Source organism: Emydura macquarii, unplaced genomic scaffold (assembly GCF_026122565.2).
Source record: "Emydura macquarii macquarii isolate MOO-44397 ecotype Brisbane River unplaced genomic scaffold, CSIRO-AGI_Emac_v2 contig_2636, whole genome shotgun sequence".
Classification (NCBI taxonomy): domain Eukaryota; kingdom Metazoa; phylum Chordata; order Testudines; family Chelidae; genus Emydura; species Emydura macquarii.
In genome coordinates, this window is record NW_027132773.1 from 5300340 (window position 1) to 5313384 (window position 13045).

General features: G+C 40.3%; 1 protein-coding gene across 5 annotated transcripts in view; it reads right to left on the bottom strand.

The window, feature by feature from the left end:
- Positions 1-2998: 2998 nt before the first annotated feature.
- Positions 2999-13045, bottom strand: part of MSRB3 (methionine sulfoxide reductase B3) — a 119329-nt gene continuing 109282 nt past the window's right edge. For all 5 annotated transcript variants that reach the window (XM_067564089.1, XM_067564088.1, XM_067564087.1 and 2 more), the window contains 2 exons: positions 12247-12344; positions 2999-3550 (listed from right to left, as the gene is read on the bottom strand). In XM_067564089.1, the coding sequence (XP_067420190.1) occupies positions 3386-3550; positions 12247-12344 (263 nt within the window). In that variant the 3' untranslated portion in view covers positions 2999-3385. The remainder of the gene's footprint in view (positions 3551-12246; positions 12345-13045) is intronic.

Genomic DNA, 13045 nt, shown 5'->3' on the forward strand with positions numbered 1-13045 from the left:
CTTTAGGACAGGCTACAGCTGAGTGCAGATGAATCCATGACAAAATTAGGTACACTTAGGAAAGAAAGAGAACAGTGTTTATAAAGGAATTTTATTGTATATTCATGTACGATAAATATATGAAAAGAAATTTCATTGAAAAATATATATATGATTTCTTAAAAGTATTGAACTGTTCTGAGGAAAGATTTTAGTTATTAAAAGATACCAAAGGCTGAAATGATAGTTGGATATATTATATATGTATGTGTACCTTTTACAGAACATTTAAAAAGTTATGCTATTTCAACATCCAAGTAGCAATATAGAGAGGATATTATAAAAGATATCTTTCTATTTCTGCATCATTTGTTTTCAGTGTTTATAACCATCCAGACAGTGCAAAGTTTAACCAAATAGAAATGCTCACTTTTTACATTAGATATTGTGCTCAGCTCTCAAGATCGTTTTGTCATGACCACAGACAGACTAGCTTACATTTGTACTTTTAAATACCAGCTAATGCTGGCATCTTCTGACAGCGCTTACATTGCACTGTGCTGTGGTGCAGAGAGAGAGAGAGAGAGAGAGAGAGAAAGAGAGAACAATGAATTTCCTATGTTAAATGGTGTAACTCCCACAGATCACATACACCTCACCATATTGATTCAGTTCATTGCACTCCATATCCTGCAAAAATAAATCTACTGTAGGACAGCTGAAATTATTGCTCACTGAAGATTTAGTAATATATTTCTTTAACATAAGACAGATATACACTGAAATTTGATAACAAATCCAATAGCAATCTGAAATTAAACCACGTGTATGCACCACATTTTTATAGATGTTGCATTTTTTACGTTTATGTCAGAAAATGTGGTAGAAGAAAACTTACTTTTCTTCAAACATAGGCAAGGGATAAGAACAGCCCTTCTGTAAGAAACTGTTAAAGGATAACGGGACCATGGAAACCTTCACTGCCTTTATACACTAAGGACTAGTCTCTTTACTGACTCTGGTGAGCAATTGCTTACGTGGCATCAGTGAGACAACTCATGGAGTAGTGGCTAGTTAATGTAAGGATTAAACAATCTAGCCTTAGATATTTAGCATCTTGTATTAATTTTACTGTAAAGCATTTCATGCTGCCACATACTTTTGTTATAGTGCCAACGAGGCAATTCTCATCTTCCTAGACGCTTTTACAGAGGCTGTTTTTAAAATAAAGGGCAACTGTGTCTACACTGCAAGCTGAGGGTGTGATTCCCAGCTCAAGGAGATGCTAAAAATAGAGTGTAGCCAATGCAGGACAAGCAGCAGGAGGGGCTAGCTGACCCGAGACCCTTAGTGCATACTTGGGATGGGTAGCACCTCCCTTCAATTGTGCTGCCACAGCTACACTTAGGGTGACCAACTGATGGGGGTCCAGTTTCAGGACAGCATGATCTTATTTGCAGGACATTGCGGGAGATGGCGAAATTAAAATAAATCCCTTTAATGTAACCAAGAGCACTAATTTCACCCCGTAGCAAAACAGCCCATTTCGGGAAGCTGTAGACAGTTAAAACAACGCATCTACCTAATTTTACATTCAGTAGCTAGCTGCTAGCTATCCATATAGCTAGTTTGCTAGCAAGGTAAACAACCCTGCCCCGCGGCTGGCCTCTGCCCCTTCTGCCCAAGGCCCCTTTCCTTCCCACCTGGTCCTGCTCCTTCCATGCCCCTCCCACTCACCTGCCAGCCAGCCCTTAGCCCCCCAGCAAACCTCCCGAGCCTGACGTGGAGCAGAGCAGCTCGGCCGGGCAGCCTACCCAAAACTCTGAGCTTGGAGCGGAGCAGCCTGGCTGGGCAGCCTCCCCACCCCCCAGACTCTGTATTTTGTGGAACATTGTGTAGTAGTTGCGGGACAGGGACAAAGGATCCAATTAGTTAGTCACCCTGGCTACACTCTATTTTTAGCAAGCTAGCTCAACCAAACAGGGCTACTGTGGGCACATCTCACTGACCTGGGAATTACCCCTAGCTAGAAGGGTAGATATACTCAAAATATCAGGTAGTGTGTTCAGTATTATTGACATCATAGGTTCAATCCTGCTTCCATTAAAATCAATGGGAATTTTTTTCCCAGTGGGAATAGGACCCAACATGAGTCATAACAGGATACACACAAAAGAAGCACTGTATCGGACTGGTCATTGAACATTTCAAGGCAAAGTGATATTAGATAATACCATATCACGATAGCTTAGAATTATTACCCACACATATCCATGCACTGCTAAACTAAATGCTCAGAGCAGTGGTGGAACACTTTTTGCAAGGTGAAACTTGATCCTGTTGTCACCAAGTGAATATTCTGGCTTTTTGCTAGCCTTAATTTGTTACATCAGCCTCCCCACCCATGTCCCCCACCATAGCTACAGAGAATAAAGGCCTAGCCCTTCGAGGCTTCATGGGCCCAGGCCAACTTAAATTAAAAATGGAATATTTAAAAGGGCTCCACTTTCCATTACACAGTCCCTTAGGGGCTCTTCTATGGTCCCGCTGATTCCTTGCCTTAGTTAGGGCAAACAACCTACCTATGTCAGCCCGCATCCACTGAAATCCTCTACAAGTTCTACTGCTCTTGCTTAAATAAATAATCCCCTTTATATTTTAATTCAAGTCCAGGCCTCTAATAGTTGTAGCTGCACATAAGGGCCTCACGAAAAAGCAAAGGTTATGAACCTTATACAAGTGAAGCTCCCTAGTTCTGAATTTGATTTAATACTCCATTCCAACATCCAACAAGGGGGAAAAAATTGATTAAGATACAACATATACTTCCCTGCAACTACACCCTTTGTATTTTGGCAGTAATTTAGCCAAAGGAAGGGCTTTACATCTCATCCATCACTTTTAGTTGGAAGGGAATTGCCTAAGTCCAAGTTTTTGCAGGGTGTGGTTGATGCAGTGAGATGGTTGAATACACATGACCAAAGGCCACATGCCTCACAAATCAGAACAACCACAGATGTGCTGGGAGCTCAGAATTTTATTACACTCAGGAGTTTTCTATTGTCTGAAGATAACCACAATTCCCTTCTCCTCACAAAAAAAGGAAAATGTTAAAATCTATAGTAACAAAGCAATAAGAAGAAACTAATAAGTAATGGTGCTAAAAAGCCTCTTGTTTTAAGGTTTCCCCAAAGCATTCTCCAAAAACAGTAGAGTCAGTCAACAAATATTTAGATCCTATTTTATATAATAAAATACATTGGCAGGCAAGGCCTCAATTTCAACAAAGAAAAAACCCTGACAGTGCACAATGCCTTTATACATTTAAAAATATGACATAAGATAGCAGGCAAGTTAGAAAACCATTCTTCATCAGCCATGTGTTTTCTGCAGACTACCCTTTGTCTTACAGCTCCGTTTTGTCTGTTTGGGCAGGACTGGGGCTACTGCTGCCTTCTCCAGCCCTGTTCTTGTCCACAGGCTCAAAAGATAACGAAGCAGAGTTTATGCAATATCTTTTGCCACTTGGATGAGGCCCATCATCAAAAATATGCCCCAGGTGAGCACCACACTGAAACAAAACAAAAGAATATTATTGTATTTCTGTACAACTACAGGGCCCAGCAATGCTATTAATACTAAGGTCTCAAGGTTAGTCTACAGTGGGACAATGTTTACACCAGGAAACTAGCTTAAAAAATTTCTTATGTACTTTTCATTAGCTTAACCCCTAACTGATGTCTTTGAAGGCTGTACTCTGCATAGGAGGGAACACAGAATAGTAGAGCTGTAAGTATCTGAAATCATTCAGAAACAATCGTATTACAGATATGTTATTTTTTTGGGCTAAATAATTGAAGCCAGGAGTTATTTATAAGCTGGAATTGTTCCTTAATTTGTTACCTGCAAGGAATGTGAAAGTATATGTGCAGTCACGTGAGAGAGAAGTATTGTTTGGGACAAGTGGGTTTCAGATATGTAACATAGCACGATAAAAGCTACTATGTTACTGATGATAACAGAGGTAACATTCACTTTCCTTTACAGTAGAGAACATAACATTTGAAGAAGCTGATCCATTGAGCCATTACTGAAAAACTGAGATTGCTGTAGAGGCACGTGATAGGAGAATTAAGTTAACAAATACGTCCTGAAACCAACAGCACGCTGTAATTAGCCACTCTGATACGAGCTTGTTTCCTCAGCATGGTAATGAGAAATAAAAAATAAAAACCTGCACTGAAGAAACATTCATCTGGAACAGGTAGTCATGCAGTTCGGCTAGGGCCCAATGCAACTCCCATTAAAGTAAATGGTTGATTTCAACATTAGTTGACACCAGTGGAGTTAAAGCAGTGTATCAGTTCAAAATCTATCGCTTAGTGGGCTAGCAGTCAGACAGACAACCAGTCACCCTGCCAGACATCCAGAAAACAGAAATTAAGGCAAAGAATTATTCTTGATGCTTCATTCATTTCTAGCATAGTATCCAAAGCACATACCAGCAATATTGTGTATTCCTGACTGTGAATAATTATTCATTTTGACTAGGTTCTCAGCAGCTCTGCATACTGGGGATAAGTTTTTGCTCTCTTTGGTGCTTTTCTTGCAGTGTCCTCATGTTCTAGTCCTTGATTCACCAAAGCACTTAAGCATGCACTCAAGCCCATCCCTATTCAGGCCATCTGTAGGAGCAGGCAGAGATCACTGCTTCAGGTATGTACATATAATGCCTATTCCTTAACCCAATCTGGATAAAGACAGTCATTAAGAGTTTAAAGCTTAAGGCTCCAATCCTGCAATCAGATCTGTGTGAAATGATCCCTGTGAGTGAGGGATCCCTCAGAACCCTGAGACTCCAGCTGTGGTATTGGAAACGGCACCATTAACGGCTAAACTTCCCAGACAGAGAGTTTGCGTAGAGCACAGTGAAACTCTTGTTGCTAAGCACAGCCAGTTGGAACCAGTCACAGAATAATGCAGAGGTCTTGCAAGCACCTTAAGCACTGAGTGATCATTGAAAACCACACCAGCTTCCTGAGGGCAGCTCATGATAAAGTCCTTTTCCCCTTGTAAGGCAATGGAAATGGCAGTGGCAGCTCAGTGGAAACATCCCATTAGTTAATGAGACTGCTCCCACCCTGTGACATCATCAGAAAGAGCTCTCCGTAGGTGCTTATATGCAAATGAGTGTTGGGAAGGCGCAGGAATGACTTTTGGGTAGGCGGTTAAGGAAGTAGATAAAGGGATTGGTAAGGCTGAGGACAATATAATTAATTCTTTCTTTCATAGGAGGGGACAACAAAGGAGGCAAGAAAGGTTACATGAAAAAATGAAAGCATAATATAAACAGAGATGATGGTTTAAAACAATAAAGCTAACAAATCTGAGGTCATTCATGACTGCTCGCTTGCTTGTATCCCTCTTTCACAGCCCTAATCTCTTCTGTCCTTTGAGTTTGTAAGGTTTTTGAGGCAGGGACTGTCCTCAATTTATTTGTTTTTACAGCATGGGCTCTAGCATAATGGGGATCTTATTCTGATTAGGTACTTTTGATACTACTATAACACAAATAATAAATCATAATAATTTAGTGTCCCAGCGTAAGTATTTGTGCAAATCCAAAATATGGCAATTCAATCTTCTTGACTAAGAATGTTTTCAAACCTCAAATAGCAAAGTCTTTTCCACATTAACAGTTACCAAAAGATTATTTATAAATCACTCATTCTCCAGTGCAAAGGAACAAGGGAAGAGAAACCATATAGAGGAACAGACTTCAGGAATCATGGACACACAAATTTACAGACTATCAAGTCAACCTAGCACAACAGAATGTTCTTGCAAGGAAATGAAAAGCCTTTACAAGGCTAGAGATGGTTTTATTTTTTTCTGTGGTAGCAGAGTCACACAAGGATTGGATTACTCAGAAATCTGTTATATTTTGTGACACAGTCTCTCACTAAAATGTACATACAGATTCCATGTACACATGTGCTATTACTCATGTGCAATGAAAAGAACTCAAATTCAATTGTGTGCACCACAGTAATCATTCTGGATGCTATTTGAGAGTAAGAAAGACATGCTGTCTTCATAGTACATACAACACTATGCCCATAATGGGTGCTGACTATTTTTCTTTAGTGAGTGTTTAAATTGGTAAAGCCTCCCCCATGAAAATCATCCTATGCTGGTTCATGTATCAGGTAGAACATGGCAAAATGATGGAATGCTAAATGTAACTCATGCTTTTGGTCACAGCTAACTGTCAACATGGTTGGGTCTCTCTGCACTCCTGGTTCTCATTGGTTGCCATGAGCAGAAAAAAGCACTGGGCAATCAGCTGCTAATGATTTATTCTGAGCGTATCAATGTGCAACCAATCTTTTTGTGATTAAAGAATTTTATTGGTTTTTACAGGTACAACATAATAGCTAGAGAGACCTTAGGGGGAAGGACCCCCTGCACAGGAAAGGAAAAGGAAGGAGACAGAATGTGCAACCAATTTAATATTATTCCTTAAACGCGCCTGCAATTAACATTTACCTGTCACAAGTATCTGACATTACACGTGTTTCCATGATGAGGTGTTTCAAACAGAACTGTAAAAGTTGTTTCTCTGATAATCCCAGGGATGCTTTTGTTTTATATTAAGGTAATTCCCTCCCGTCCCTCCTCCTTCCCCTCCCCCCCCCTGATATTTGATCTCTAAATTGAAGAACATTTTAAAGAGAGGCTTTTACACAGGAGCAAACAGATGGAGGGACATTTACAGAAAAGCAACTTACTTTTTCATCTGCAAGAGATTAATATGGTTTGGAGCGTGTGGAGAGTGGAATGTTTACCAAGAACTGCACTGCAGTAAAATTGTGGTCTTTTTTGCTGCTAGATACATGATTCACATTCTTAGGACTCAGGGGAGGGGAGGAAATGGCTGTGTTATGGGTACACTACATGGGGGGTGTTAGTTGTGCCTTTTAGTGGCTGCAGGGTATCTTCCTGTGTGATCTGTCTGGCCAAGAATGTGTGCTCCACTGGTGGGAAGGCGCTGTTGGACTTTGCAGTGGGTTTTAGCCTCATCTTTTTCTACACTAGTTCGTAAATTCAGTTTTTGTTATCTTTTAAATTGGTGTGTGCATTGCTAATGCCGTTCTAGTTTCTTTGTAGACGGGTAAATGACATTCTCAGATTCCTCTACCCTGACCACTTTCTGCTTTGGGCTCCACTCAGGTGAATCCAAGCACTTTGGGTTCTCTTGAAGGGAGTTGTCATACTGAGACCCATATGTTGGCCATGGGCTGCGTCAGGCTCTAACTCAGGTCCTGCCACACAGCACTGAAGGCAGGTAGGGTGCATTTTCAATTAATATATAAGTCATGACTGAAGAAAGGAGAGATTCCCAAATTGTGGTCCCACAGAGACCTTGCTAGTGGCTCACAGACAGCTTCCTGCGCAGATGATGCTAGCTTTCCTTCTTGTTTTCACCCAAGAGAAATAGAACAGATGGAAGGATGACACAAAGCAAGATTTGTGCAGATCCAGAATAGGGCAATTAGATCTCTAGGAGCGCCACAGGTTAGTTATGTATCATGTGAAAGTATTTTATTTTATCCTGCTGCCAGTTTGCAGCCTTGTGTTGTATCATGAGAGAAGCAGGCATTGCCTGACTGACCTTCTCTTTGCTATTCATTATTTGACGTATATCTCCACTATGTCACCTTTTATTTCTTCTCTATACTAAATACATGTAAGATCTGATATAATGAAGATCTCAGAAGAATCCTCCATAAAATGCTTCAAAAATAAATTATTATTTTGATATGAACGTTAGATACGTGGCCAGATATGAATTTCAGATAACACAGATATTCAGATACTAGGAATTGATAAACACAAACCTAATAAATTTTAGTCTCTCCTTATCTGGATATTTTTCCATGCCTCTAATTTAATTTCATTGCTTTTCCTTGGATTTTTTTCTATTTGTACTATATCCTTTTCAAGACAGCATGACCCAAAATGAACATAGTGTTCTATGTGCGGCCATACCTGTGATTTTTTTAAATAGCATTATAATATTTGCAGTAATATTCTTTATACCCTAATACTCTCTAACATCTTGGTTGCTTTCCTAATCACCAAAATCCATTGATCAAATCTTTTCACTGAGCTATCCACAATAATGTCCAGGACTTTTTCCTGATTGGTTTCAGTTAATTTAAAATCCATGAATGTGTATGAGTAAGGACTTGTCTACATGGCACCAGCAAGGCTCCCTAGAGGTTCGTGATTTGTAGTGGGATCTAACATGTTGTGCACTAACTGCTCCTGTAGACCCAGCTGGGACACTCTTTAAGGTACCTAGTTTGCATTGATGTAGTCCTGTTTCAGACTTTTAGAGCAGGCCGGCAGGGTCTACCCAGGGCAGTTAGAGAGCATGTTATTGCGCTTTACAAATCACACCCCTCTGGTGTGCTTTGCTGTGCTGTGTAGACAAGCCTTGTTAAAATCATTCATTCCAAAGTACATTAACATTCAACTGAAAAAGTACAAGGTATCTCCCATTGTATTATGTAACTGTTAAATTGTTATTAAATAGCACCAGTTACCAGCTGGAAGGGCCCTAAGTACAGATTGTGCACAAAGTATTCTCAATACTTCCAGTACCTCATTGAGCAATACTGCCCTAAACTCAGCCAGGGAAGAACTAGTCCTTGTTCCCTCCACACATTGCCCAGGATGCATGGAAGCAGACATTTCAGTCTGAGTCATTTTATCTGGAAAGTAACATGAAATCTCCTCACAACTGGAGGGAGTTCTATCAACTACTAAAATGGAGACTGCTCAGATTAACCAGGCCAGGCTGAAACAAGTTAGCTGATCAAGACTAAAGGCATGCGATGATAAAAGAAAATGAACTTTTCTTTGCCTCAACCTCAGCCATAGCATAAGGTTTTAAAATATATTTTTGTTACTTAATTGGTCAGAGTGGTCAAAAAACTTCTAAACCCCTCCAGAATCATTTGACCCAGGTCATTTGTCACTCATGGTGATCCCCAACAATGAAGCTGGGGAAGAGGATGTCTGAGGTCAGGTCATTATTGTTGAGAACAACAGACTGTGATAAAGTCCTACCAAAACATTAAGAGAATGATCTGTCGAAGGAACAACTTTCTTCCTCTGAAACCTCTAGGAATATTAAGATTCCATTAACCTTCACAGACAGATCATAGAAACATAAAATCATAGAAGATTAGGGTTGGAAGGGACCTCAGGAGATCATCTAGCCCAACCCCCTGCTCCAAGTAGGACCAACCCCAACTAAATCATCCTAACCAGCGCTTTGTCAAGTGTGCCTTAAAAACCTCTAAGAATGGAGATTCCACCACCTCCCTAGGTAACCCATTCCAGTGCTTCCAACACTGCTAGTGAAAAACTTTTTCCTAATATCCAACTTAGACCTCCCCCACCGCAACTTGAGACCATTGCTCCTTGTTCTGTCATCTCCTACCACTGAGAACAGCCTAGCTCCATCCTCGTTGGAAGCCCCCTTCAGGTAGTAAAAGGCTGCGATCAAATCCCCTCTCACTCTTCTCTTCTGCAGACTAAATAAGCCCAATTCCCTCAGCTTCTCCTCATAAGTCATGGGCACCAGCCCCCTAATAATTTTCAGTGCCCTCCACTGGACTCTCTCCAATTTGTCCACATCCTTTCTCTAGTGGAGTGCCCAAAACTGGACACAATACTCCAGATGTGGCCTCACCAGTGCCGAATAGAGGGGAATAATCACTTCCCTCAATCTGCTGGCAATGCTCCTACTATTGCAGCCCAATATGCTGTTAGCTGTCTTGACAACAAGAGCACACTGTTGATTTATAATCCAGCTTCTTGTCCACTGTAACCCCCAGGTCCTTTCCTGCAGAACTGCTGCTTAGCCAGTCAGTCCCCAGTCTGTAGCAGTGCATGGGATTCTTCCATTCTAAATGCAGGACTCTGCACTTGTCCTTATTGAACGTCATCAGATTTCTTTTGATCCAATCCTTCAATTTGTTTAGGTCACTCTGAATCCTAGCCCTACCCTCCAGCGTATCTACCACTCTCCCCAGCCTAGTGTCATCCGCGAACTTGCGGAGGGTGTAATCCACTCCCCCATCCTTCAGATCATCAAAACCAATTCATCCATCCAACAGGAAAAGTGCACCCCAACTTGGAGTTGAAGAGCTAATGGTTGCCCTATGACACAGATAAACTATCCTATTGCTCTGCCTCTAATCCCAGTTCAAACACTATATATAAATTGCAGACAATTGTATGAGTTGAGTGAAAAAACCCTGGTATAGTTTTCATGGTTGTCCATCCTACAAGTTACACATCAGCAACATATAATGGAGACAGCATCATTAACTAGAACTGTTATCATTATCAGTCTAGATTTACAATTTAGATGAAATTCTACTTTAACGCTTGTACCTCCAGACTTTACATTAATTGATTCTATAAAAGGCATGGGATAATGTTGTATCCTGCAATACTCAGCACCTTCATATATTAGCTTGGCAGAATTCAGGTTTTTGTTTTAATGGATAATATCGATGTTTATTTTTAAGCATTTTTTATTTGTATTGATTTAAATTTTCACAATTGCAGAAAATTGTGGATTTAAGCATTTTTTCCTATTTAAATTTTCACAGTTGTGGGAAATTCTAGGGGTTAGACAATAGATGGGGTCAGTCACTTATTTAATGATAGTAGACATTCAGATACAAAAAGTTAAAGCTTTAAAACCATTTAAACACAAATTGTTCAACATCACATTTCAAAATATGTAAAGTAAATATCCTTAAATTAAACTAAGTTCTCAAGCACACTTTTTTTCCCACTTTGTCAATCTGTAAATTTCAATTATTGATGTAAATAATTTTTCATCATTTTGTGTGTATATAGTGAAATCAACTTTTCCTGATAAAACTTGAATCCTTCCAAACCTATTTATATTTATCATTTAGTTCCACAAAGCAATTCGTAAAGTGATGATTATAAGCTCATGAGGTTCCTCAGTCTATTATGAAATAAACACTGGTGGAATTCTTTTAATATTGAGCAATATATTTTTATGCAGTAAATTCTCCTGCAAGGTGTTAAAAGTTCTTTTGCAATCAGAGGTGGTAGTAGAGCTTCTGAGATTCTTAAAATGTGTAGAGCACAGCTACCAAAAATGTGTTAAATGGTTTTTTTGCAGCATGTCACCTATGTAAGAATAATACAATTTCTCCACCTATATTAGTAGATATTTCCCTTCAGACTGACTCAGGCACGGGCATGTTGGACCCCATCCTGCACACACTGAAGTTAACTGAAATTTTGCCATTTACTTCAGTGGGAGCAGAAATGACCTCTTAGAAGAATACAACATCATTTCAGAAAGCCTCTTCTTAATGTGCTCTGAGCATTCATGTATAAGTACAGAATAATCAGGATATATTTCAGCAATGCTGAAATCAGTTGTCCCACCCTCGGTCCTGTCTGGAAACTGAAAGGCAAATTTATACAGCATGAATGAAGCTGTTGCAGCCTCACCAGAAGGAATTTAAGGATTTGGAATTGGATGGTTGTGAGCTGCTGGGTGTTTCTGCTATGTGCCAACTCAGCAATTTTCCTCCCTTCTAGGTAATGATTATGCCATTCATTTCACAAAAAGCTGAACATCACAAAGGATGAAAGCAAGTAGAACAAGACAGATAACGGAAAGTTGAGAGCATCTGGCATTATTATTGACTTCATTATTATGGCAGATGGGATTACTTGATGTGGCCATTAAGACTGATCTGGGGATGGGTCTTGGATTTCAGTTACTCTTCAGTAATGCACAGTGATGGAATCAGCACACAAATAGTCACTACAAAGCTTCCAACCTCTATCAAAACTATTTGCACATGGAGGTAAAAGAGCAGGGCTCAGGGATAAGCATTGAAGGGATTCCTTTCAACAAGGCAATTTTTGTATACTAGGCACCACTGATTCAAGCCATTTCTGTATGCTCTGTTAAACAGTGCTTAAGCTAAATAACAACACACACTCTCATGAGCACTTTGTACTTTGACTCAAACCATTCGTCTGTCATACGTGCAATCCACCCTGCAATTTTAAGATTATTAGTATCTAATGAACTAAAAAGCTTTGTAGCTCACAAGTGAAAGGATAACGTACCCTAGCAATATTTGCAGCCTTTACTATCAGAATGGTCTGTGTGTGCTATAAACTGACCTGACTGCAGCCTGTTTCAATTCGGTGCATCCCATAAGAGAAGTCATCAGTGAATGTAATTGCATCAGGACTGATCACATCATAGAATGAAGGCCAACCTGGAAAAGAGGAACAAGAGAAATCAAGAGCTGCAGTATCTTTGTGTCAGATAGTGTTACCATCAAATCACAGACAGAGTAACGTTGTCAAAAGCACCTATGGGACTTAGGAGTCTAAGTCCCATTTTCAAAAAGTGCCCGAGGCCCCTAAGTCATTTATGCACTTTTGAAAATTTTGCCTTGCATGTACAATTATGCTACATTATTTTCATTTCAGCCCCCTCGGAGAACAAGCTGCCGGCAGCTGCCTTCCTTGTACATCTGAAGAGCTCCCTGCCAGCACCCACCACAGTCAGCAACTGTCCAGGTAGAGAGATGGCTGCTCTGGTAACCCAGACACAGGCTCCAACCACCGAAGGGTTTAAAGATCAATACAAAAATATTCTGAGTTCCACTCAGCTGCCAAAAGGCAACAGCTCCCGGGACGCTCGTGTTACATGCTCCCAGTGTAAAGCCCCGCTGAATAAAGGGCTACTGAATGCAGGACTAGCTCAGCTTCTGCATGGTCTCAGGAGCAGCCCCAAGTAGAGAGCATTAAGCTAGTCTAAGCTCAGGGTGACAAAGGCACAGATAAATGTAAGGCCTACATCCTAAATAAAAGATCTCACGTCACTTTACCATGCACAGATGGAAAAACATGATCTGCAACACAGCCGTACCTGAGCATTGAGTGGCCGCCTCATGTACAATAAGAGCCCCAA